This window comes from Scatophagus argus, chromosome 3, assembly GCF_020382885.2.
Source record: "Scatophagus argus isolate fScaArg1 chromosome 3, fScaArg1.pri, whole genome shotgun sequence".
In the NCBI taxonomy this organism is placed as follows: Eukaryota; Metazoa; Chordata; class Actinopteri; family Scatophagidae; genus Scatophagus; species Scatophagus argus.
In genome coordinates this window covers 1815507-1839808 of record NC_058495.1, presented here as the reverse complement: position 1 = coordinate 1839808, position 24302 = coordinate 1815507, and the positions used below count along the sequence as shown (strand labels likewise).

The window sequence follows — 24302 nt, the reverse complement described above, 5'->3', positions numbered from 1 at the left end:
TAGCATCAGCAGATTTATAATAATTAATCTCTTTACATAGAGATAATAACTAGACCAATAGAAGCTTAAACATAAGAGTGACGCTAACAGTGAAAGCTAAGTATTAATTTTTTCTGTATGTGTGTTTGTGTGTTTTTAGGGTCCCTGTGTTCACTGCAGTTATCTCTATGAGACCGAGTGTCCAGATGGCAGTGTTGAAATGGTGAAGCGCATTATTTCTCTGTTTCTATTTAATTCTGTTCTATATAGTCATACAGTAGAAAAACACTATTGATGTGAGTTTGCAAACGGATAAATAAATTTTTAGTTGACAAAACTCAAGCTTTTATTAAGTTGTTTTTTTATGGCCACAATAGTATGTCTGATTACTTTCAGAATAAATGGGCCAGTGTGTAGAAAGTATGGTAATATAATTTGTTATTTGTGTCCACTGAATGAAAGCACAGATTATAATTGTTGTCAGAAAAGTAAAATACATTAACACCTGTCATTGCATCAGTCAACCAGAGCAGAGTATGAACTCTGAGATATGTAGCAATCGAAAAGGAATTGTATGATGGACAATTCACTTATTTTCAGTCTATTAAGTACAGGATATGGGAATTTGGAAAATTTTCTGACACAAGATTTTAGTTTGTGGTTTTATTTACTTGATCTGACAGTTGAATATTTTTTATATTGCTTAAGTTTTTTTGTTTCTTAAAAAGCTCACAGTTTTATTTTTGATTCAGTTGAGCAATTTGTGCTCCAAGTGGGCAGTATGGACAAGAACAGAGGACCTACATATGTGTGTGTTTGTCTCCAGGACAGTCATATTGCCTGTGATTACACCATACCTCCCCTCAGATCCATGACAGGCTGTGCCAAACTGTGCAACACCACCAGACAGGTTAGAATGGGATCAGAGGCCTCTTCGATCCTTCCCTCATCTGTTTTACCATGTTGACATCATTATGTTGATTCAATGAAAATGTATGAAGCAGCCATGAAGGATAGTATTCTTTTTTCCTACAATAGAAAACGAGAAATACAATGAGTAAATTAACCCTGTAGTGACCACCCACCAATCCCCACCACCCAAATCAGAATCTCATTAATATGAGATAACACTTTTTCAACTTTAAAATACTTTATATCAATAGCAGACCACATGACTACTTGCAATGTAGTGACCAACCCATATATACTGTAGTTATGACCCAGTGCTGCAGTTCATTCATTCATTAGCTGGCTGAGGAAAAACTCAGAATCTATCACTATGTTGCTTTGTATCTACTGGATGCTAGAAGCAACTGTTTTCTATTAAATCTGACCTGTCAACTGTCTGCTATTTTAAACTGTGTGTGTGTCCGTGTGCATGTGTTTAACAGGTAGCAGAGTGTTGTAAAGGTTTCTACGGCCCGGACTGTAAACCCTGTATTGGAGGATTCCAGCACCCCTGCTATGACAAAGGAAAGGTGAGCAACAAACAAACAACTCCGCCACTGAAGCCTCGTCGCTCAGCTAATGTCTTTTATTTATTTACCATATGCAGTGCTTTGACGGTATCCATGGCAATGGCTCCTGCAGCTGTCAGTCAGGCTTTGAGGGTGTTGCCTGTCACATCTGCTCAGATCCATCCAAGCACGGGGACAACTGTGATGAGGGTAACTGCTTCCTCTCATTAACATTTGGAGAGCAATATAATACCTGTTAAATCTTTACCATGTGTCTTCATGTGTTCAAAGAAGACTAAGACTGTGTCTGGAATGATTCTCTCATATACTCACTGACTGTTCTCCATGTAATACGGACTGTAGAGTTTGTAGTGTCTTACAACATTAATTTACATTTATAAAACTTAGAGCATTGAATTCTGAGTTTGTTAGCAGAAAGTAATGTGTTTGTTGTGGACACTATTTGAAAATATTTGAGGACACTACATAATGGCACATAGTAAATATGTTGCACTATATATGCACTGCATTTGGGACATAGACTACCTCAGTTTCAGTTCATCCAGAGGCAAACATACTGTAAATGTCTGTAAAAATTTGGTAATTTTGTAGTGCATCCAATAATTTTTGAGATGTATGTAGAACACATTGCATACTAAGCCATCAGTAGATTTCCAAAAACAACATAAACAGTCAATACTACAAAATTTAAAATACATTCATGAATAATGAATGAATAAAATTAATAAGTAATGGAATCTAAAAATCTATTTAAAAGAGAAATAAATAATTTGATTCATTAATGGAAATACTTTATAATCAAGCACTTCTCCATTTTCATTTCCATTGACCTTTTTTTCCTTTTCTATTAGCTGTTTAGTTTATTTATCACTCATCATTTAGCTTCTCCTTTTAGCCTCTCCATTTAGCCTTTTCATGACACTTTGCACTGCTGAAACGAAATAAAACAATGCAAATTTGCCATGCAATGTGACTTGTAGCTATGTGATAAAATGACAATGATTTAAAACTAAAGTTATTTCTGCCAATTTTTATTATCCAATTAAAGTGGCTATAAAAATGGATGTTTTTCACTTTTATAAATGGAACCATAGTCAATATAATTTGGCAAGAATTTACAAAAAAAATCTTTAATGAAAGTGAAAACATATTTCTTCAAAGTAATCTCGCTTAATTAAATATATATAATGTAAAAGAGGTGACTGCCTGAATATTCACCCCCTTCAAGTAAGTATTTAGCTGCACCTTTGGCTGCAATCACAGCACTGAGTCTTTTACTCCGTTCTTCTTTGCAAAACTGCTCAAGTTCTGTCAGGTTGCACAGGGATTGGTCATGAACAGCCCTTTTCAAGTCCAGCCACAAATTCTATATTGGATTGAGGCCTGGGTTTTGATTCGGCCACCCCAGAACATTCATCACGTTATCTTTAAACCATTTCTCTGTAGTTTTTGATGTGTGCATCAGATCATTGTTTTGCTGGAAAATAAATCCTCTCCCAAGTTATAGTTCTCTTGCAGACTGAATCAGATTGTCCTCCAGGATTTCCCTTTATTTTGCTGCATTCATTTTACCACCTACCTTTAAGTCAATTCAATTCCATTTTTTTATATAACGCCAAGACACAAGTTGTCTCATTAGTACATGAGTACATAGACAGAGATAACAACAGCAATAACAACAGTGTATTGGAATGCCAATGACAGTATTAATAATAATGATTTTGATAGTAATAGTAGTAATAGTGATAATGCAGAAATATAACAGGTGGTAACAGTCGTTGACATCAGGACCACAGCAGGAGGTCCAGAGATGATCCATGGGAACCTGAGAGATGAGAAAGCACAAAGAGTTTGGGGAAGAAGTCAAGTTAATGACATGCATCGATGGAACATGAATATGTGTGGAAGGAGAGTTAGAGGAGGAGAGAGAAGCCCAGTGCATCATGGGAGATCCCCCGGCACTCTAAGCCTATAGCAGCATCACTAGGGGCTAGCCTAAGCCAGCCCTAACTATAAGCTTTATCAAACAGGATTTAAGTCTACATTCAAGAGTAGACTGAAAACCTTCCTTTATCAAAAAGGAACGTTTTAAGTCTACTCTTGAATGTAGAGAAGGTGCCTGCCTCCTAAACTGAAGCCAGAAGATGATTCCATAGGAAGGTAGCTTGATAAGTGAAGGCTCTGGTTCCCGTTTTACTCTTGCTGACTCTAGGAACCACAAGTAGCCCTGGGAGTGTAGAGTTCTGCTTGGATAATAAGGTACTATGAGCTCTTTAAGATAAGATGGCGCTTGGCCATTTAGGGATTTGTATGTGAGCAGTATTTTAAAGTCTATTATGAATTTTACTGGCAGCCAGTGTAGAGAAGCCAATACAGGAGAAATATAATCTCTAATGTTGGTTTTTGTCAGAACATGTACAGCAGCATTCTGGATTAGCTGGAGAGTCTTTATGGACTTATTTGGGCAGCCTGATAATGGGGAGTTACAAGCCTTCCAGGTTCCCTGCTGCAGGGAAACATCCTTACAACATGATGCTGCCACCACCGTGCTGCTTCACAGAGGAGGAAATGTTGTGTACATAGCGTCTAGTGTGATGGCCACAAAGCTCAATTTTGCTCTCATGAGACCAAAGAACCTTCTTCCATGCCTTGCGGTGACTGGTGAAGAACCCAGGCTGCAGTTGTTGTATGCAGAATCTGTCCCTGGCCTCCCTCACTAGTCTCCTACTGGTACCTCTCCTACTGTGACTAGTACTTCTACAAAATCTTCAGTGCATGACAAAATGGTGTCCCCTGACAAGCCATGTTGATCAGTTTCAGCAGCTAAGGTCAGCATGCTATCCTTGACACCACTAACATCCTCCATCTTATCTGCACAATTTCTTCTGTAATTTGGTGTATTTGCTTTGGCCTGAAGACAACCACTGTGCCTCATTTGCATATTACAAATATATGGAAATAAGCCGAGCCATGAAATAAATGTGGCATTATGAAATAGAAGTGCAATGATATAAATAAATGTGGCATTATGAAATAAAAGTCCTGTGAAATAAATAAATGTAGTCTTATGAAAAACATCATTTTGAAATAAATAAATGTATTTATTTATTTTTTGGGTCTATTTCATAGCCATGTTTATTTCATTTTGAATAAAACGGCACTCCATATATTTTATTTCATTTCTAAATGATGATATTTAAGAATCCTCTGACTTATACTTTTCAATAACCTTTTCTCTGAGTTGCTTGGAGTGTTCTTTTGTATTCATGGTTGTTCTACAATCAGGATGGCTGGACCTCTGCTGAAAAGGGGGTGAATATTGATACAGTCAGTTATTTTATATTGTATATTTTAGATTAATTGACAATTTGTAGAAATCTGTTTTCACTGTGAAATTTTTTTGTATTTTTTTTTTCCAAGAAAAGCCAAATTATATTGACTATGATTCCATTTGTAAAAGCAATAAAAGGGGAAAGCATCCAAGGGGGTAGACACTGTAACAATAACTAGTGTGATATGGTTCCATCATTGTGACTTATGTGACTAACCTGATATTATCACACGGTGTGTGTGTGCGCATGTGTCTTCAGACTGTCGCTGTGTCCATGGTGTGTGTGATAACCGTCCAGGCAGTGGTGGTTTGTGTCGGAGAGCTTCCTGTGTGGAGGGGTACTCCGGAGAAAACTGTGACAAGATGGCCATGCCTTGCAACTCTAACGGACTGCATGAACACTGTCACATCCACGCATACTGTACACAGACAGGACTGCATACTATGTAAGATACTACTATTGATACTGCTATTAATACAACCACCGGTTTTAATTTTTGCCACCTGATTTTGATTTATTTTTAATCTAATATGAATAGTGTATTAGTTTGAGTAATATTTTAGTCATTTTAACAATGTTAGTTTTAATTAACTTTCAGCTTTCTTCTCTGACTTCTAAAGATTCAAGATAGTTTATTGTCATTTCCTCATGTAAACATGCCAAAACAAAATACAGTACTTGGTTGATTTAGCAGCAACGATAATACTAATAAAATAAAACAACAATAGCAATACAATAAATTTAAAAAATGATTGATAAAAGATGATAAAATAGGATAACAAAATTGATCTAAAAACTTATTTTATGCCCTCAGAGGTGTAGCGCACTGATTATAAACAGCAGTAGCAGCAGCAGTCAAAGGTAAAGTGCACAGCAGCAGGAAGGTGCATGTTTACTGTCCAGTGTTCATAGTACAGGAAAGCTTAGTAGTGTACAGTTTATCAGTCTCTCAGCATCCAGAAAGAGCTGGTGGTTTTAGCCTGAATGGTGCATAGCACAGGACTTGTGCTGGGTGTGTGGCATCTCTCATGATGCAGCACGCTTTCTGAATGCACCTGCTGGTGTAAATGTCACTGATGGTGGGGAGGCTACTGCTGCTGATTCTCTGGACCGATTTAACCACCCGCCGCAGTGCCTTTCTCTCTGCAACTTAGTAGCTGCTATGCTGTAGAAGAAGGAGAGGACTGAGGGGCCCAGTCCAGCCCACTTCAGCCTTCACAGGAAGTGGAGACTTATTGTGCCTTCTTAATCAAGTCGAGTGGTTTTTTATTGTCATTTCATCTGTTTACAGTGGTGAAGTGACACTGGATTTTGGGCATAGTTGCTTTTAGTAACATCCTCGACACATTTACTGATGTAGCTTCTGACTGCTGAAGTGTACTCTTCCAGATCTCCATACCCATCCACTGTGCCTGCCTCTCTGAACATCTGCCAATCAGAACAGAAAACAAAATAGTCCTGAAGCATAGCGTCTGTCTCCGAAGGTCACACAGTGATGGATTTTTGTGTTGATTTCCTGGACTTGAGAACACAGCTCACAGCCGTAGTCAGGAAACATCATGATGGAAATATGGTCAGATAGGCCGAGGCGTGGGCAGGGTGCAGCCCTCGTACACAGCCTGTGATTTAGGTTGTGTACAAATGGTCTAGATTGTGTTTTCACCTTGGGTAGCAAAACGATGTGTTCTCACTTTGGGTAGCGAAATTGGCCTTGGTGAAATTTATACTACTGCTCAAAAGTTTTAGAACACCCCAGTTTTTCCAGTTTTGTTTTGAAAACTATGCAGTTTAATGTCTCATTGTACTCCTAAATGAAAGCATAGAACAAATCGCAGAGGTGAACTAGGCAGACTGATATTGTCATCCCTTGTGCATAACTAAATAGCAGATTTAGTTATGCACAAGCACTAAATGGACAGTAATCTGTCTGAAGAAACAATTGAATTTAAAAAAAAAAAAGAAATCATGGAATCAATTTATAAACCAAAATGTATTCTAAACTTTTGATTCATCAATTTAGCCACCTTTGGCAGATGAAACAGCTGAACACACTCGTGGCATTCTTTCTACAGTGGAAATCAAATATTCTTCAGAAGGTTCTTCCCAACTCTGTTGCAGAAGTTCCCATAAATGTGTGGCACCTGTGGGTTGCTTTGCTTTCACTCTTCTGTCCAGTTCATCCCAAACCGGCTTGATGGGACTTAAGTCTGTGGACTTTGCTGGCTACTCCATGTTTTCTTGCTGCAAGTTGACCTGTCAAACCTGCAACTCGAAGTCTTTTCTTCACAACTGAGACTTGCTTACTACGACCGCTATTAAGCTGTGCTTGAAGCTGTTGTCCTGTGAGCTGCCAATCATGCAAGCTGTTGACTCTCAGAAACTTCTCAGAAACGTCTTCTGATACTGTTGTGGCTTTGGGTCTGCCAGACCTCTTCCTGTCAGATTTTCTCCTAGGTTCTGAGGGCCTTTTGATGGTGAAGGAAACTGTACTCACTGACACCTTGACTTTCTTTACAATGTTTTACATTTTTAAGTGTTATGATCTGTCTCTCTTTCATTGTTAATTGCCTTCTTATCGCCATTTCTATAGCAACACACTATTTTAACCTAGCCTTTTTTTTAACCTCTGGCAGATCACCATTTAACTTTGTACCATTCCAAGCTATTCATTGGACTTGAACTGCTTGAATTTCAATAATAAACTGGAAAATTGGGGTGTGCTAAAACTTTTGACTGGTAGTGTAGGTAAAATGTCACTTTCACATGGCTAAAGTCGCCAGCAATCACAGAGAGTGCATCTGGGTGCTTGTTTTGATTGAGCTGATGTTATGATGTGTTGTTAGCCTTAGCACTCGGGGGGATGTAGACAGCATGATAAATATAACATGATAAATACAGCTGTAAACTCCCGCAGCAGATAGTGGTTGGCATTTTATCCTCAAGTTTTCTACTGCTTCAGGACAATTACTGCTGACCAGGGTACAGTTTGTTCAACCTTTGTTGATGCAGATGCAGAGTTCAACACCTCACATTTTCACAGACTAATGATTCTGGTCTGATTGGAACAGAAGTTGTCCCTTGAGTTGAAATGGAGTCCAGCATGGTGGAATTTAGCCAGACTTTTGTACTTCATCTCTCAGTATCTTAGTGTCAGTCTTAATACATCCATTTTTATTTTGGCGTTGGCCAGGAACAGTGATGGTGTCACCAGCCTGTTAGCATTAGCCAGCTCTTCTGCCTCGTCTCACACTGTTTCCTCTTGCCCTCAGGCTGCTACAGCCTGCTACGCCACCCTGCTGCTCTCAGGAGCCACAGTCTGCCAAGCCTTGTCCTTGAGCCTCGATCAAAGCAGGGGTGTCTTTTGACTACTGTTCACGTTCAGAAGTTTGGCAGAACTGTACCTTAAACATCTTTGTTACCCATAGAAAAACCCACATTAGATATGTTGGTCTCATTTTTAATTTTAATGTACTTAAATGGTTGACAGCCTACATTAATTATGTACTCATTCTTAAGCCTTTAAACACAAACAATAAATGCATAAAATAATGCTCTAGCAACTGTTGAGCAGTCAGTTTGATCTCTGGGTTATGCCACTGACATATATAAAGACTGATGACACATCTCTTCTTCCTCCCATTCCAGATTCCAGATTACTGTCCATTTAGTGCTTGTGCATAACTAAATCTGCTATTTGGTTATGCACAAAAGATGGCAATATCAGTCTGCCAGTCAGTTCACCTCTGCAGCGCAGACTGGAAAATCTCAACAACTGCAGAATGGGTGGCTATGACATTTTGTACAGACAGCCATGGTTCTCAGAGATAAAATCTCAACAGTCATGTCCCCCAGAAAGTGATTTATAATAACATTGTTCTATCCAGCTCCATTAGCAGCTCAAGATTTATGTTTATCCAGTCCTCTTATTTATGAACAAATAACAAAATAAATGACATTTCCATCAGCTGCAGCTGCACTTTGTGTTTAGTGCCAGTTTGCTAACACACTACTAAGATGGTGAATGTTACCCCTAATAAACATCAATATGCTATCATTAGCTTTGTGAGCTCCACTGTGCTTTAGTGTACCCTCTCAGAGCTTGCATCAGTAACTAATGATATTGACTAACATTACTGGCAGGGAGCTTAACATCAGACATCAGTTCCTTCCTCACAGAAGGCATCTCAAGTTTAACAACACTAATCTTGTGTTCTTTTCGGATGCTTTGGACATTTAAAAACTTGGGTGTGGTGCTGGATGATGTCATTTCTCATCAAAAGGCAGCAGTAGATTTTGTTGATTTCTCCTGTACAACATGAGGTAGATTTATCCATTCCTCATGAGGGAGGCATGCACAACATTACTCCAACTACACACCTATTTATACATTCATAATGATGTAACAGCTGGCCTTGAGCTGAATTATACAACCCCAGTCTTTTTTTTACCATGATCTTTTTACCATTTAGCATTTAGCATTTATCAGTTTATCAGGTGATCAGCCTTGGTCACTCCCTTAATCTCATTAGCTGCTGCGTTTGTTAATCAAAAAATTGTGTGTGGGTGTATGTGCTACACCAGGTGTGTTTGTAGGGATGGATATGAGGGTGATGGTCATTCCTGTTCTCCCATCAACCACTGCCTGAAGAGCAACCGAGGAGACTGCGACACAAACGTAAGACTTATTGCTTGTGTCTGTGTCTGTGTCTGTGTCTGTGTATTGTAATAACTAATTAAATCTTCCTGCCCAATGGACTAATAAATAAGATGCAATATCCTGCCCCCCAAATTTTAAAATAATTATGCAATATTGAATCAACACAGTAAATTCATCATTAATAAATAGTAGATAAAGGCACTTAAACTAAGTGTTACATTAGTCCATTGGTCTGACCTGAGACTTGTATTACTAAGCAAAATTTCAGCAAAAAATTACTGACTAAAAGCGTATCCCTGGGTTTTCAGGGTTACAATGGTGATTCACATCTTGCAGTTATGTTAGTAACGTGAACGCAATAATAACTCGTTGACTTGCACAGCCATAATGCATTAACGCGTTAACGTTTTGACAGCCCTGTTTAATACACTACCTGCCTAACTCAATTCTAGTGGAAAATTGCTTCACCATTTGGAAATGGAATATTCTCTACAGATCATAGGAGGGTCTCTTAGCATGGCAAGAGTAGGCCAGTGTTGTGCCAAAAACAATTTATGTCTATTTGAACTGGTGAAAAGGACTGAAATGGTTATAATCTAAGGCATGGAGCAGACAAAATAATACAGAGCCGTAAGCAAAATTGCAAAGTGCAAATTGTAAAACATAATTTCTTCATATATGACCTGTCAGTAAACCATGTCAATTACAATTTAGTCTACAAATATAGGCTAAAACAAGAATGGGCCTATTAGACATACCAGTTTTGCTATTACCAATTAAGTTGTGTGCATTTACACATTATGACTGTAAAAGCAGCTGTAGAGGTATAAACTTGGTGCTACAATTAGCTTTTGGCAGACACCCCACATTTCATATTCAAGCAACATCAAAACCATTTCTCTATACCTTTGCATACTGCATTATCCTGCAACAGAGACCATATGTAATGTTGGTAAACCGCCATTTTCTGTGGTATGTTGTTGTTGATCAAATTCAAAGCTGTCTGCTCTCTCTCTCTCTCTCTCTCTCTCTCTCTCTCTCTCTCTCTCTCTCTCTCTCCCTCCTCCACTTGCCAAATCTGTCTCTTCATAGGCAGAGTGTGTGTATGTGGGTCCAGGCAATGTGTCATGTGTTTGTATTGAGGGATGGACGGGTGATGGCAAAGTGTGTGTGGAGATCAACAACTGTCAGCTGGATAGTCGAGGAGGCTGCAGCCCCAACGCTGACTGTAGCCACATTGGCCCTGGCCAGGTCAGTAACTAACAATGAATGATTTATAATAAGCTATTATAAATTAAACAGATTTTAACACAAACATCTTTTTCTGTGCCTTTTTTCCTCACTCATTCCCTCTGTCCAGCTGTCCTGAGATGTGTGTGATTACAGTACTCCCCGAGTCCAAGTCTATTCTCTTTAGTTTTCATTGTTTGCTATTGTCTACATGATTCTCCACTAGTTACTAATCATCTATCTGACTGTAAATGACATGGAAGAGTTAAGAGCTCTTTGTTTATCTGTCTGTATGTCTGCAGAGTGAATGTGTATGCAAAAGAGGTTACATGGGGAACGGTATTGTGTGTGACCTCATTAACCCCTGCCTTGAGAAGAATGGAGGCTGCCATGACCTGGTAAACACACGGACACACACACACACACACACACACACCACTTTTGGGGATGTTGCATAGATATACATTAATTTCCTGAAAGCTTAACCTCCCTCTACCATAACAATAAATACTACTTGCCTAATCCTAATCCTTAACTTAACCTAACTTTAAAGCAAGTCTTCACCCTAATATTTAATGATTTAGGTTGTGGAGACTTGTATATCATGTCATATCAGCCAGGGAGAAAGATTTAGTTTTATTTACTGTAGAGTACATTCATTTTTTACACTCATCAAAGTTTGGGGCTCCACGTTCATTCTAAAGAAAGAAACCAGATTAATCAGTCTGATACATAGGAATTGGAATTCATTTTGATCTTGGAGTTACTTATATATCTGCCTTACTTAGCTTAAGGCAGATATCTCTCAGGGACAGCAAACCCCACTGAATTTTCTGTCAGTTGTCAGATTGTCACATTGATTATCAACATACGAAATGGCCAGTTCACCTCCATGTGTCTGTCTCTGTAGAATTCAAAAACAAAAGGAAAAACATGTCCTTGCTACATTAGAAATCCCTTAAAACCTTCCAAACATGCTTAAGTTTTTACATAATTTGATAACTTTTGTACATGACTCAAATGCTTGTTTCTGGGTCAAAAAAAGTAAAATCTCTGTTATTGAGACTTCATCTCATCCTAATGGCTACATAGTTAGAAAACAGTTCTCAACTTTTACCATTAATGTCTGTGGTGTTTCTGGAACATACATGTTACTTTTTTTTAATGTCATTCCCCACCTTCCAGAGATGTTTATTTGTCTTATGAGTGACAATTCATCCATGAAAATATGAGAACACAGATTCTGTGACTGAATGTGATTGCTGCAATTTCAATTGGTTGGCTAAATTTCCCATGATCCCTGTCTGCTGTACGCACTCACAGGCAAAGTGTGAGCCGAAGGAGGGCGGAACTCACACCTGCACTTGTCCCGATGGCTTCGCTGGAGACGGAGCCATCTGCTATGGGTCATTACTGGATGTAAGTATTCAAATCAGCATAATATAGAGATGTCCCATTTAAGTACGTTTGGTGTCAATCAAAGTCCCTTAATGTTGGGTATTATTATTATTATTACTATGATCCTGTGCTTATATTCACCTTAATGTTAATTAAATAGGTATCAGATAAGGTGACAGATAACAACTTCAGCCTAGTGACTTTGACATGCCAGGATTTTCACAAGCTGCTTAAAGTTGCAGGATTTAGGGGCAGAATAGATGTGACACAGTCTGCTACAGAGAAGTCGTTTAAAGCCCTCTTGCAGTTGTACAGTAGTGTGACAGAGAGTCTTCCCTCTCAAATTACCTTTGAGTACAAACACAAGGTTGAGAGCACTTGAACCTTAGACATGTTTAATTTTGACATGCTGTTTTGACAGCTGATATAGCCTGTGGGCTGCAACATTTGCAAGGGTCTGATCAAACTAAAACATGACAAGCTGCTACCTGAATATTTGTACACTGTGACTGAATCCCATAATAATTATGTCTGTGTTTGTAGGAGCTGGACATGAACCCAAAGCTGTACAATTTCTACAGACTGACTAAGGTATGTGAGAACCAGCCTCACTGCTCTATAGTTTAACTTCAGCCTCAAACTTCAAACTTTATTTTGTCAGTATACGTATTTTTACATACACCAAATTCTTTTTCTGCATTTAACCCATCGCTGATTGAAACACACACACGTGCAACATGCAACATACAACATGCAGTGAAACACACAGGAGCAGCGGGCTGCCGTGTCAGGCGTCCGGGGAGCAATTGTTACTTGGTAACCCATTTTATAATAACTATATGAATTTTTATATTATATTAATCTATTAACAACTTTTTTAAACTTAGTTTTCTATTTTAAAACTAACTTGCAATTGTTTTTTATTTGAAAGCATAACTCACTACAATCAAACTAATTCAGTTCCAATTAGAGCAGGTCTAGACCAAACTCTTTAATTAAATATTTTAATGCAGAAAAGCCAGCATTCCCCCATGAGCAAGCCTTTGGCAACAGGGCGAGGAAAAACTGCCTATTAGAAGGCAGAAACCTCAGAGCAGACCCCAGCTCAAGATGGGCGGCCATCTGCCTTGACTAAGCAACATTTAAATTTAATTTACAAGCCTTTGGGGATTAATGATTTCACCTAGTCTATTCTAAACTCAAAGGGGCCAAAATCAAACCATAAAAATAGAACTATAAAACCTGGAACTTTTAAAGTAGATGAAACTGCAGTGGTAATGTGGCTTGTTTAACAAGTAACAAATAACTCAACATGAAAAGTAACATAAGTTGTATTTGTGTGTGTGTTTTCAGGCATACAGTCACTTGTCGGAGGACCTGAGTGGGAACCTGACAGTTTTGGTTCCATCCAGAGAGGCTTTGAGAAACTTCAGTTCATTTTCAGACTCGTTCTGGACCACCCGGCACCACCTGCCTCACTTCTTACGGTTAGTAACATAGCAGTACTTTGAGTTTATGTGTCAGGATGTACGTTAGACATCTGTGACACTGTGGCTGCATCAGCGACGTTCTGCGCAGTGGTGTGCTGAAGCATAGGTGTCACTGAGAGTAAAAAAAGATTGAACAAGCTGATGGGGGCGAGGTCTGTCCTGGGCTGTCCTCTGGACTCAGTGGAGGTGGTGGGTGAGAGGAAGATGCTGGGCAAGCAGTCAGGCATCATCTGTATGTGTCTGTATCAGTGGGCCCCAAGGTAGCTCCTTCAGTTACGGACTACTGCACCTTCAGTGTAGGAAGGAACACTGGGAAGGTCCTCTGATCCAACAGCAGTCAGAGTCTACAACAGCTGTGTGTCCTAAGGCTGCTGCTGTGACTCTTCCTCTATGGCAAGATCACATAAATTCTCAGGTCACCACATTTTTTTTGTGCAATACCTCAGTTGTATATATGTATAAATCCTCATCCCCTTCTACACAACTGTATATTTGTTGTACAGTAAATATAACCTTGTATTTCTTTATTTTTATTTTTTTGCTTATTTATTATTTTAGATAATCTTTTATATCTTTTTTTTATACCTTTTCTGTACTCTTTGCACTGTCATGCTTTGCTCGCTGCTGTAACCACCAAATTTCCCCTCATGAAGTTCATGAAACGGACATTTAATCAGAAAATGATGTCCAGTAAACATTATGCTGCCATGATGGGTGACTAATGTTTCTGATATAGAATTACAGATAAATACTTATAAAGCTTTATTATCAAACTTTTGTGAGTGATATCCAGACAATAGTGCTGTACTGGACCAAACATCCCTTCTATCCTCCTCGACTTCTGAGTCATGTAAGCAGCAGTGTTATTTGATTTTGTCCCACAGTGCTAATATGATTTCTAGTTTGCTCTTTGTTCTAGACTTTCAGAATATGATCTCTGACTAATGTAGCAAAAATATGAGAATTCCTCTTCCCACGCTCACCCCACCTCAGAATCCAAAATGTCAGTGCCCGTGCCCAGGTACATACACCTGGGTACACCCACAGTTTACATAGCACATTGTTGATTTCAGTCTTATCACTGTAAGAAAAAGAATATGCTCAACATTGTCTTTCATCCTCCTCACGAAGCCTGCTGTTTTCTATGATAGTAGCAATGCTTAATCATGCTGAACTGGACCTGCCGAGAAATTGAACAGTCGCTATTCAATGAACGACTTGACCCTTCTGCTTGATGTAAATCAGATACAATAAAACACAGATCCTTCATGCCCCACAGTCTCATTGGAGCACTGTGTAGGTTTTTGTTCTCTGAGTCATAATGATTTCCCTTTTTCTTCCTGGCTGTAGGGCACACTTCCTGTCGGGGATCTATTCTGTAGAAGATCTTGACAGACTGGTGGGTAGCAGGCTCCCTACATTGAACCCCCCCACATTCTGGGAGATCAGCAACAGCAGTGGGGTAAGAGTGTAATAATTGTGACAGACTAATTACACATTTGGGTGGACTGACAAAGATTCATGCGATTTATAAGAAGATTTTTGCTTCTAAAGCTCAGGTGCAAATACTACACGTGTATTAAGGGTGTTCACATCTGTGCCATCTCCTCTGCTGCTCAGAGCACATTGTCCAGAACAGTTGAAGGGAAAGTCTCTCAAAGGGTATAACTGAGTGTACTTACAGATTCCTTGGCACAGTTCTGATTGTTTTAAATAAAAATAAAAGTGTTCACCATAGTGTTCTAAAATGAATGCTATCTTCACATTACGGACTGGAAAAATTAGATTTCTGCAATTTTACCAGCAAACAGAAATGCTTCTTCCCCAGAACTGTGTCCTTACTGAACTCTTGCTGACCCCTACACACCACTTCACACCCCTCACCTCCTCATTCCTCCTCGGATCAAAGACTGTACTCCACTACCACTGTACCAGTGGACTTTCCTGCACACACACACATTATTACACAATACTACACTAGTTTAGTAACCCTAGGTAGATACTGTCTATATTTATGCACTATTTAATGCCCATTTCACCTGTGTTTTTGTATAGCATAACTTATCATCTGTACATTTCCTCTTGTAAATTATATCCATAGTTCCTGCCTATAGTCTACTACATTTAATGCACATATTCATCTGTATAATATGTTCATGGTACCCAATCTGTAAATCACTTAATTATATTATTCACATAATATATCAAAATTAGAATTCCTTTATTTATCCCCGAGGGGAAATTCTTTGTACATACTGCATTGTGCCAAGTGTGAAGTTTGGTGGAGGGGAGACTAGATAGATAGATAGATACTTTATTGATCACGAAGGAAATTCAAGGGAGGGAGAAGGATTATGGTGTAGGGTTGTTTTTCAGGAGCTGGGCTTGGCTCCTTAGTTCCAGTGAAAGGAACTCTGAATGCTTAAGAGATTTTGGACAAATCCATGCTCCCAACTTTGTGGGAACAGTTTGGGGATGGCCCCTTCCTGTTCCAACATGACTGCACACCAGTGCACAAAGCAGGGTCCATAAAGACATGGATGAGTGAGTTTGGTGTGGAAGAACTTTTTCCCATAAACACACTCCTAAACCTTGTGGAAAGCCTCCCCAGAAGAGTTGAAGCTCTTATAGCTGCAAAGGGTGGGCAGACATCATATGAAACCCTATGGATTAAGAATGGTCTGTCACTTACTCAACTTAAGCAAATACTTTTGGCAATGTAGTGTATTAGGCAGCAAATGAACATTTTGTTCTTGTGTGCATTGCACTTTTTTGAGTATGGGGCTGCATATGCACAGACCAGTCAGGGTGCCCATCCTGATCTGTGTCCACTGCCAAAAGTGCCTACAATGACCACGTGAGCATCAGAGCTGGATCATGGAGCAATGCAAGAATGTTTTCTTTTCCATTGTGTGGATAGACAGGTGCTTGTGTGTCGCTTATCATGGGAAGATAGGACACCAGGACGTAATATGTAAAGAAGGGAAACCGACAGAGGCAGTGAGATGTTTTGGGCAATGTTCTGGTGTACATTACCCTTGATGGCAGTCTCTTCTTTCTGGAGGATAATGTGCCCTGACACACTGCTAAAGAGTGTGCTAAAGAATGGTTTGAAGAACACAATAAGTTTCAGGTGTTGACTTGGCCTCCAAATTCTCCAGATCCCACCTTGCAATTTACAGGACTTCATTCCACTTAAAGGATCTGCTACTGACAGCTTGGTGCCAGATACCACATCATAGTGTAGTGAATGGGTCAAAAGGGGAAAGCAAAAAGGGAACATACTCAATATTAGGCAGGTGGTCATAATCTTATGGTTAATCGGTATATAATGTAAACAATAAAAACCTGGTTTCCATCGGTGTAGGAAATTGGAACGAAGACATCTCTAGGAGTTGACAAGGTCAAAACACAATGTTCACAGGCACTTCAGTTAATTTGCAGACTTGACCTGGGGGTCATCAGAATAATCACTCACATTAATAGTGTATCAGATATGGGTGTGTGAAATAATACATCATTAATGAGGAAAGCTTTACTTACATTACCTGCAGTGATCCCCAGCAACGGAAACAAGTGCATCTCCCCATTAAAGACGTTGCTTATTTATGCACAAGGCCCAGTAGCTTAACTTTGATTGTTGTCTCTCAACACACAGACAGGATTGGCCAGGGTCTGGCATCAATGTAATGTAGTCTCTTTCACACATTCAAAAGCACGCACATATTGTCCAGGTTCATAAAGTAAAATTGTTTTGAGTAAAGCAGTCATCATCCTGCTAAATCCTGACCTATCTAAAAATATTTATTTCAGAAGATAAAAGTTGAATTCACAAGCTAGAAGTTTAACGTTTCCATGCCCACACAGTAATGGCTTTATTATGCACATGGAAAGATTATAAAATAGACTGCACAGATTTTAAATGACTGAAAACTGCCTCTCTTATTAAATTAAATCATTACAGAAAACAATCAAACATCAGTACAACACGTGATTAAGAAATTGCCAATAAAGCCTGCACTGCTCAGCATAATTTGAAAGTTAATATAGTCTACAGGAAACGGTCAAAGTGAAGTAAAATGTCCATGTGGGTGGAGGTCTTCAAAATCAGAGAAAAAAAAATTGTTTGGGTGAGTGGCTATTGGATGATTTATTAGTAGATAATTAGAATGAATTTACAGTACATAAAAGTATTTACAGTACATTTTGTAATAACTATTAAAATGTCTCGTTGAACATTGCATTGTAAACAGATGATTGTTGTTATTCACTTCACCTGTCAGTGGTTTTAATGTTGTGGCTGATCAGTGTATAATATTTCCATGCAAAGTCTGAATAAAACTGACAATAATGCAAAGAACCAAATGTAAGCAATGTGAGCATTTGAGTCTTTTTTAAATCAGACACATTCACACAGTGAGGAATAATTCAATCCAGTTTATTTATATAGCGCCAAGTCACAACAAAAGTTATCTCATGACACTTTCCAATTAGAGCAGGTCTAGACCAAACTCTTTAATGAAATTGTAATACAGAGAACCCAACATTCCCCCTTGAGCAAGCACTTGGCGACAGTGGTGAGGAAAAACTGCCTTTTAGAAGGCAGAAACCTCGGAGCAGACCCCGGCTCAAGATGGACGGCCATCTGCCTTAACAGCTAAAGTCCATCTGTCCATCTGCTCATATTTTTGGACTTTGCACCGAGCCAAGCAAATTTTTCCTTCTGCCTTCTGCACTCAACACTCAGACATAAGATTGCTGCCCTTTTCTTCTTTGAACTGTTAGACTCAAAGGGAATAAGCAAAAACCGTTTCTCAAATTCCTTCAGTGATAGAAGCAGAGCTACAATTAGGCTGTATTATAAATATGTATTAGGTGGAGTTGAACTGCGGCCTCAGTAAATGTTACTGTTGTCCTTTTGTTTCAGGTGATCCACATTGGAAATGCCTCCATCATCACCCACAACCTGCCTGCAATCAATGGCTACATCCACATCATAGACCAAGTAAGAGTCAGCCTCTTCACAGCAAACAACATTCTGGTGATTTATTTTTAGCTTAGATTGTTGCCCGTAGTGGAGCTTAGTTTGTCCTGACGGTCGCACTAGAAGAATGATCTTGGTTGTTAAAAAGGTTCATCCTTCCTCTGGGGGGCCTAAACTCCCCGGCCAAATTGACAACTGGTGTTTTTAATGAACAGAGCGCATTATCTTTAGAGTCACAGTGAAAGTCTTAATTTTCTGTTCTGTTTTGTTTGGTTGTTTGTTTTGGTGTGGTCAGATTCTGTTCCCCTCCCGCTCAGACCTCCCCCCAGAGCCCTCCACCTTGATGGAATTCCTGAACTCCTCTTCCAACTTCACACTGTTTAGACAGTATGCTTTGGTAAGATCATGGACATAGGAAACACTGAAGCAGTGGGAGGGACAATGTAATTGGGGGTGGGGGGATAGATGTCATTAACCAACAATGACTTAATGGTATAGATGCTTTTTTGTGTTTTATTTAGTAAATTTCACAATCTCATTATTATCATGTACTTACTTGTATTAACTGATGTAATGGTGGCACTGAAATAACAGCGATATTATAACAATATATTATTAAATATTAAATTTCCTTTGGGATCAATAAAATATTTATCTACCTATCTAATATAATAATAAAAGCTTACAGCTGTAGCTCCTCCGTGCCTTCCTGTCACTTTGCCTTTCTTCCTACCCAGAATACTTTCTTTGTTCAAGGCTCAAAGTAATGTTAGTGGAGTGCTTGTGTGTGTATACTGTGTGAGAGAGTCTGCCTGGGTGCAAGGTAGCAGTGAAAATGCCATGAATTGCATTGTGCACAAAAGTGTGTTCATGTGTGTGTGTGTGTTTTCACAGATGTACAATCTGTCAGAAGATCTGAGTACTGTTGATTTCACCCTCCTGCTGCCAACAGATGATGCAATCAGGCAGCACCTCAGCAGGACCAACTCTTCCCTTCTGGTAGGTCCTGATGATGTGACCCGGTGTTGCCTTGCTAACCCTCTGCTATAGTCAGAATGATAACACAAATAGATGCTTTAACTTCAGATGAAATTACAAATTCCATTTTCTTTCTCTGTTACAGCATACATATCTGCTCTGTAAACCCTGTGCAGTCCTTTAAGAAAAAAACATATATTCTTTATATTCTTTGATCTTTGGTGTTCACTGTCTTTCTATTAATTCATGTGAATAGCATTTGTTATCTGTCAGCGGTGATAGAGGATTTGTTTTCATACAGCCAATCCAATTGCTTAATTTCAAACCATATTTGCATCAGAGCAGATGATAACACTTAGTCAGACAGCAGCCTGCTACACAACATAAGAGCCAAAGACTGAACAGTAATCCACATTAGCTTTTGTGCAAAAATCTCCTTCTCCATCAACTTTACAAACACATGCCTTATCCTGAGGGGTGTACTATGAAGTGAAATTAATGGGTTAGGATGAAGTGCTGAATTGGCCTCAAAATTCTCCAGGATCTAAATCCAATTGAGCATCTATGGTATATGTTGGAAAAACAAGTCCGATCCATGGAGGCCCCACGTCGTAACTTATAGGACTTAAAGGATCTGCTACTGACGGCTTGATGCCAGATATCACAGCATATCTTCAGAGGTCTGGTGGAGTCCATGACTTGACAGGTCAGGGCTGTTTTGGTGGCAAAAGAGGGACTTACTCAAAATTAGGCAGGTTGTTATAATGTTAAGGCTGATCAGTGTAAATGCACCTGCAAATGAAACTTTGGTCCAGTTAGATGTTGATGTGGTTTTTAGTCTTCAGCTCTGCTAAAAACATCTGCCCACTCACGAAATGTAGACTATAGCTCAAAAGTCTCCTGTTCCCTACAGTGGAACAACAGTACTCTGGCAGCCCACGAGCTGTTGTCAATTAAACACAGACTGTGACACATCCCTCCAGCTGGATGAGAAGAACAGCAGTGTTTCTGATATTTCCCCACAGAACTTTGTTTTTCTTTTATTTAATAATGCCACGGCACGAGTAGCGCTGGTAAAATGATTTGTAGTTTTGTCTAAGGCATTTAAGTATGTTTTTCAGCCACACCGACTATAAACAGGCCACATCAAAACTGAATGCCTCCATTGCCAACAACAAAAAAATGACAACGTATGCCCAATAATAAAAACTTTAAAACTTTAATAACGATAAATCTAAAATAACACTGACTGTGATTTCAGTTGGAATTTACTACTCAATGAATGCTTGGTAGGCAAGATTTTCTCTTTTTGTGGTGTGTAAATACCACAACCAAACCAGCTACACATTCCCAACCATCATCTTGTCTTTGACACTCTGCATCTTCAGAGTTACAGAAAGAATGTCTGTACTCATGCATAGGCATTTAGCAGAATTATGAAGGTAATGTGACATCTTGTGTTTCAGCACCCACTGGTAGCTTGTAGCAGTAGTTTGTGGGGGTGTACACTTTTCAGACAATCATTGCAGGCGCTTTTTTGTAGTGCTTGCTGTGATAGACATATATTCATGTAAGAGCTGTTTTTTCTTTATGTTCATCCTCAGTCTTAAATCCACCAAAAAGCTCTGATCGGTCAGTTGTTTTTCCACCTGGGGAACTGAACTGAATCTGAGCAACTCAGCCGCTCAACAGGCTGCGATTAGTAATAAACCATCGCAATCTTTTAACACACTTCTGTCTGTCTCTCTTTTCAGGATTCAGATGTGTTGAAATATCATGTAATCCTCAATGACCTGCTCTTCCCTGACCACCTGTTTGATGGCGTGTTAAAAAGCACAATGCTAGGCACTGACTACCAGGTCCAGTTCCACTTAAACAACAACAAGGTAACAAGCAAAAACCTTCCAGAAGGACAATGAAGACCTGTCTGTCTGTTAGTTTGAAGAGTGGATCCCTTCAAGTGTTACCAACTTCTATGATTGTTGCTGTCACAAAGACAATTTTCTTTTTCCTCAAAGTAGCAACTACGAACAAGGCAGGACAAAAGTGTAAGTTTATAGATTAATTTAATGTACAGTGGAGACATGAGAGCAGATAGCAATGGTGCCAGGCTGCCAGCTTGATCAGATCACCAGTCAGCCTTCATTGTACTGAGAGATTTCGTTCCCAGTGGCTGACAGAACTGCAGAATAAAAGTGAGGTTTACATGGAACCAGTCTAAACACTGATGGTGTCATGATTATATAACCATTGCGTTGTTCAATCAACGTTTGCTTTATAATGATAGGTTAAAGCACAAAATTGTCAGTTTAAGGGTCACACTGCTGTTTTTGCATTCCTGACAGTTTTTAGATATTTCTTTCTTTCCAGGCAGCTGTAAGTTTCAGTTTATTTCAATATCAAAATCCAGAGACATAAACCAACCAGAATTTGATTTATTTCTTCTCCTCTTGTCTTTCAGACAGCTGTGAACGATGTTCCTCTTGATGGCAGTTTCATTGAGACCAAGTACGGTGTCGTCATCGTCCTCCCTCAGGTCCTCAGAATCCAACGCAACAGATGCAGCAAACAGGTCACCCAACAGGTCAAAGTAAGGACTGAGGGAGTCATGAATGATTGGAAAGAGATATAGATGGACAGATCCATGCATGTGCGGACAGACAGATAGATGAATGAATGCATCAGTAGAAGGTAGGATGGATAGATGATGGGCGGATGCAGGGACAGTTTTGTATCAGTACACCATAATTCACACCAGTGAGATGTGTGCAGAGGTGTGTGTGTGCTGTTACTTTGTTGTTGTTGTTTTACGTGTGATTTAAGGTTAACATAAAGGTTATCTTAAGGTAAAGTTACACAAGGTTTGACAAGGTTTGTGTAATGACTCTGCAGTCTGATGTGGCACTTCTCAAAAGGGAAGCTGCTCGTTTATGAAGTTACTGTGTATGCTGTAGCAAAAAATGCAATCAACAAAAATATAAAACTTATAATGGCACTTTCTGAATTCTGAAAATCTGAGATTTTTTTATGCATGCTCTCATATTTGAAGCACAAATGTGTTAAAATCTCTGTTAGTGAGTACTGGTCCTTTCTAAGATAATCCATCCATGGGACAGAAGCTGACATTTATCAGGCTATGGACTTTACTTTTGGTCACAGATGCTGCCAAAGAACAAAGAGGGGGCATGGACCAGAAAACCAATTAGTATCTGGTGTGACCATTATTTGCCTCATGCAGTGCAACACATCTCCTTCACATCGAGCTGATCAGGGAGATGATTGTTGGTTGTGGAATTTTGGATCAGTCCTTTTCAGTAGCTTTGTGACATTGCTGGATCTGAATGGTCCATGACAGACAAAATGTGCACTAGCACTGCTGTGGCAGTCTGGAGATGTGATCTGGTGCAGACATGGATACTGAGAGACCAGCAGTGTTAACGTCTCCTCCGCTGTTGTCATTGTGTTGTTGTGTTGGTTTGGTGTTTGTGGTATTTGTCCCACCCTCCTCCACTGTGATTGGACGGCTGGATATAAAGTGGCAGCGACAAGCATAGTGTTTCACCTGAGGTAGAACATTTTTCAGTTCTTTCTTTTCCATGTTCAACTTGAAATATATAACATTATTGCGACTATATGCGACAATATTGCGTTAGGACTTCAGGAGCCCAGGCGAAGACAAATGCGCTTGTTGTTCACTTAATAAATTTGGTGGACAAACAAAGAGCAGTATCTGAACACTCACTCACTGAAACTCAAATGAGACTGTAAAATTATGCAATGCTGATCAAATATGAATCAGGATTCTGTTACTGCGTGTTACCGCATGTTTCACATGTTTCAGAAACTTATTTTATTTTACCGTTTAGCTATGATAGCACTGAGAAACACGTCCAAGCTAGCAAAACAAAGAACAGAGCAGTTCGTAATACGACGCACACAAAGGTAGTGTGATGTCATTCTCTGTTCAGTATGCCATTACTTTACTATATCTTTACATAGCAAAGAGCTTGTTTGCTGCTATATTGGCTTTCAACATTGTACATATTTAACCTTTATAAATAAAATGTTTGAATATAAACAGTTCCTGTTAGTACCTGTTTGTCCCAGCATCAACATGAGCATGAGGAAACAAAGTGTTACTTCTTCCAGTATCGTTTTAAACAATAATTATCAGTACATTTCAGTTCAAGTGAAGTTGGTTTCTGTGTTCTATGAGTCTTTGATGGAAGAAATCATAGAATATTGTGCATAACCTGCAAAACCAAACCACTGATTAATAAACTTTCAACAGAAGAAGCTTCTTGTACAGTATAAAGCAGCTGTGAACAACAGACACTGAAAGAATCTCTGTACTATTCAGCCACTTGAAGCTGTATTATTTGCTGTATTTTGTTTTCTTTGTGTGCACAAATTTAAAAATATCTGCTGGCTTGTTTAATTGAAACATTTTATTTACATTTTAAGCAATATTACTGCAGCGCATTTGCTTTAACCCTAGAACACTAACGTTAAAATTAGTAACACCATCACTAACGTTGGGTATATTTTACCCGATATAATATCTCAGATAAAATACAGTTTATCACACCAGTGTTCATCATGCCATATAGGACACACAGTGGCCGCCTCTTGGTTTTTCTTTCACAGCTGTACTGAGCACACACTTGGTCGAAAGTATCAACACATCCCTTCATTTGGTTGTAAAATTCGATCACTTCAAAATTGTGTGGGTGAAAATCACCCGACGTTAGTGTTCTAGGGTTAAGTACTTAGGTT

At 39.1% G+C, this 24302-nt stretch overlaps 1 protein-coding gene across 1 annotated transcript in view; it reads left to right on the top strand.

Annotated features, from left to right (window-relative positions):
• The window catches only part of stab1 (stabilin 1), a 98205-nt gene that overhangs the window by 21651 nt on the left and 52252 nt on the right, over window positions 1-24302 (top strand). The window contains exons 19-35 of the mRNA XM_046380501.1: window positions 140-202; window positions 806-889; window positions 1371-1457; window positions 1535-1646; window positions 5048-5234; window positions 9371-9464; window positions 10539-10697; window positions 10979-11074; window positions 12000-12095; window positions 12618-12665; window positions 13428-13561; window positions 14915-15026; window positions 18492-18569; window positions 18844-18945; window positions 19443-19547; window positions 21281-21412; window positions 21988-22116. Coding sequence (XP_046236457.1) covers window positions 140-202; window positions 806-889; window positions 1371-1457; window positions 1535-1646; window positions 5048-5234; window positions 9371-9464; window positions 10539-10697; window positions 10979-11074; window positions 12000-12095; window positions 12618-12665; window positions 13428-13561; window positions 14915-15026; window positions 18492-18569; window positions 18844-18945; window positions 19443-19547; window positions 21281-21412; window positions 21988-22116 — 1818 coding nt within the window. The remainder of the gene's footprint in view (window positions 1-139; window positions 203-805; window positions 890-1370; window positions 1458-1534; window positions 1647-5047; window positions 5235-9370; window positions 9465-10538; window positions 10698-10978; window positions 11075-11999; window positions 12096-12617; window positions 12666-13427; window positions 13562-14914; window positions 15027-18491; window positions 18570-18843; window positions 18946-19442; window positions 19548-21280; window positions 21413-21987; window positions 22117-24302) is intronic.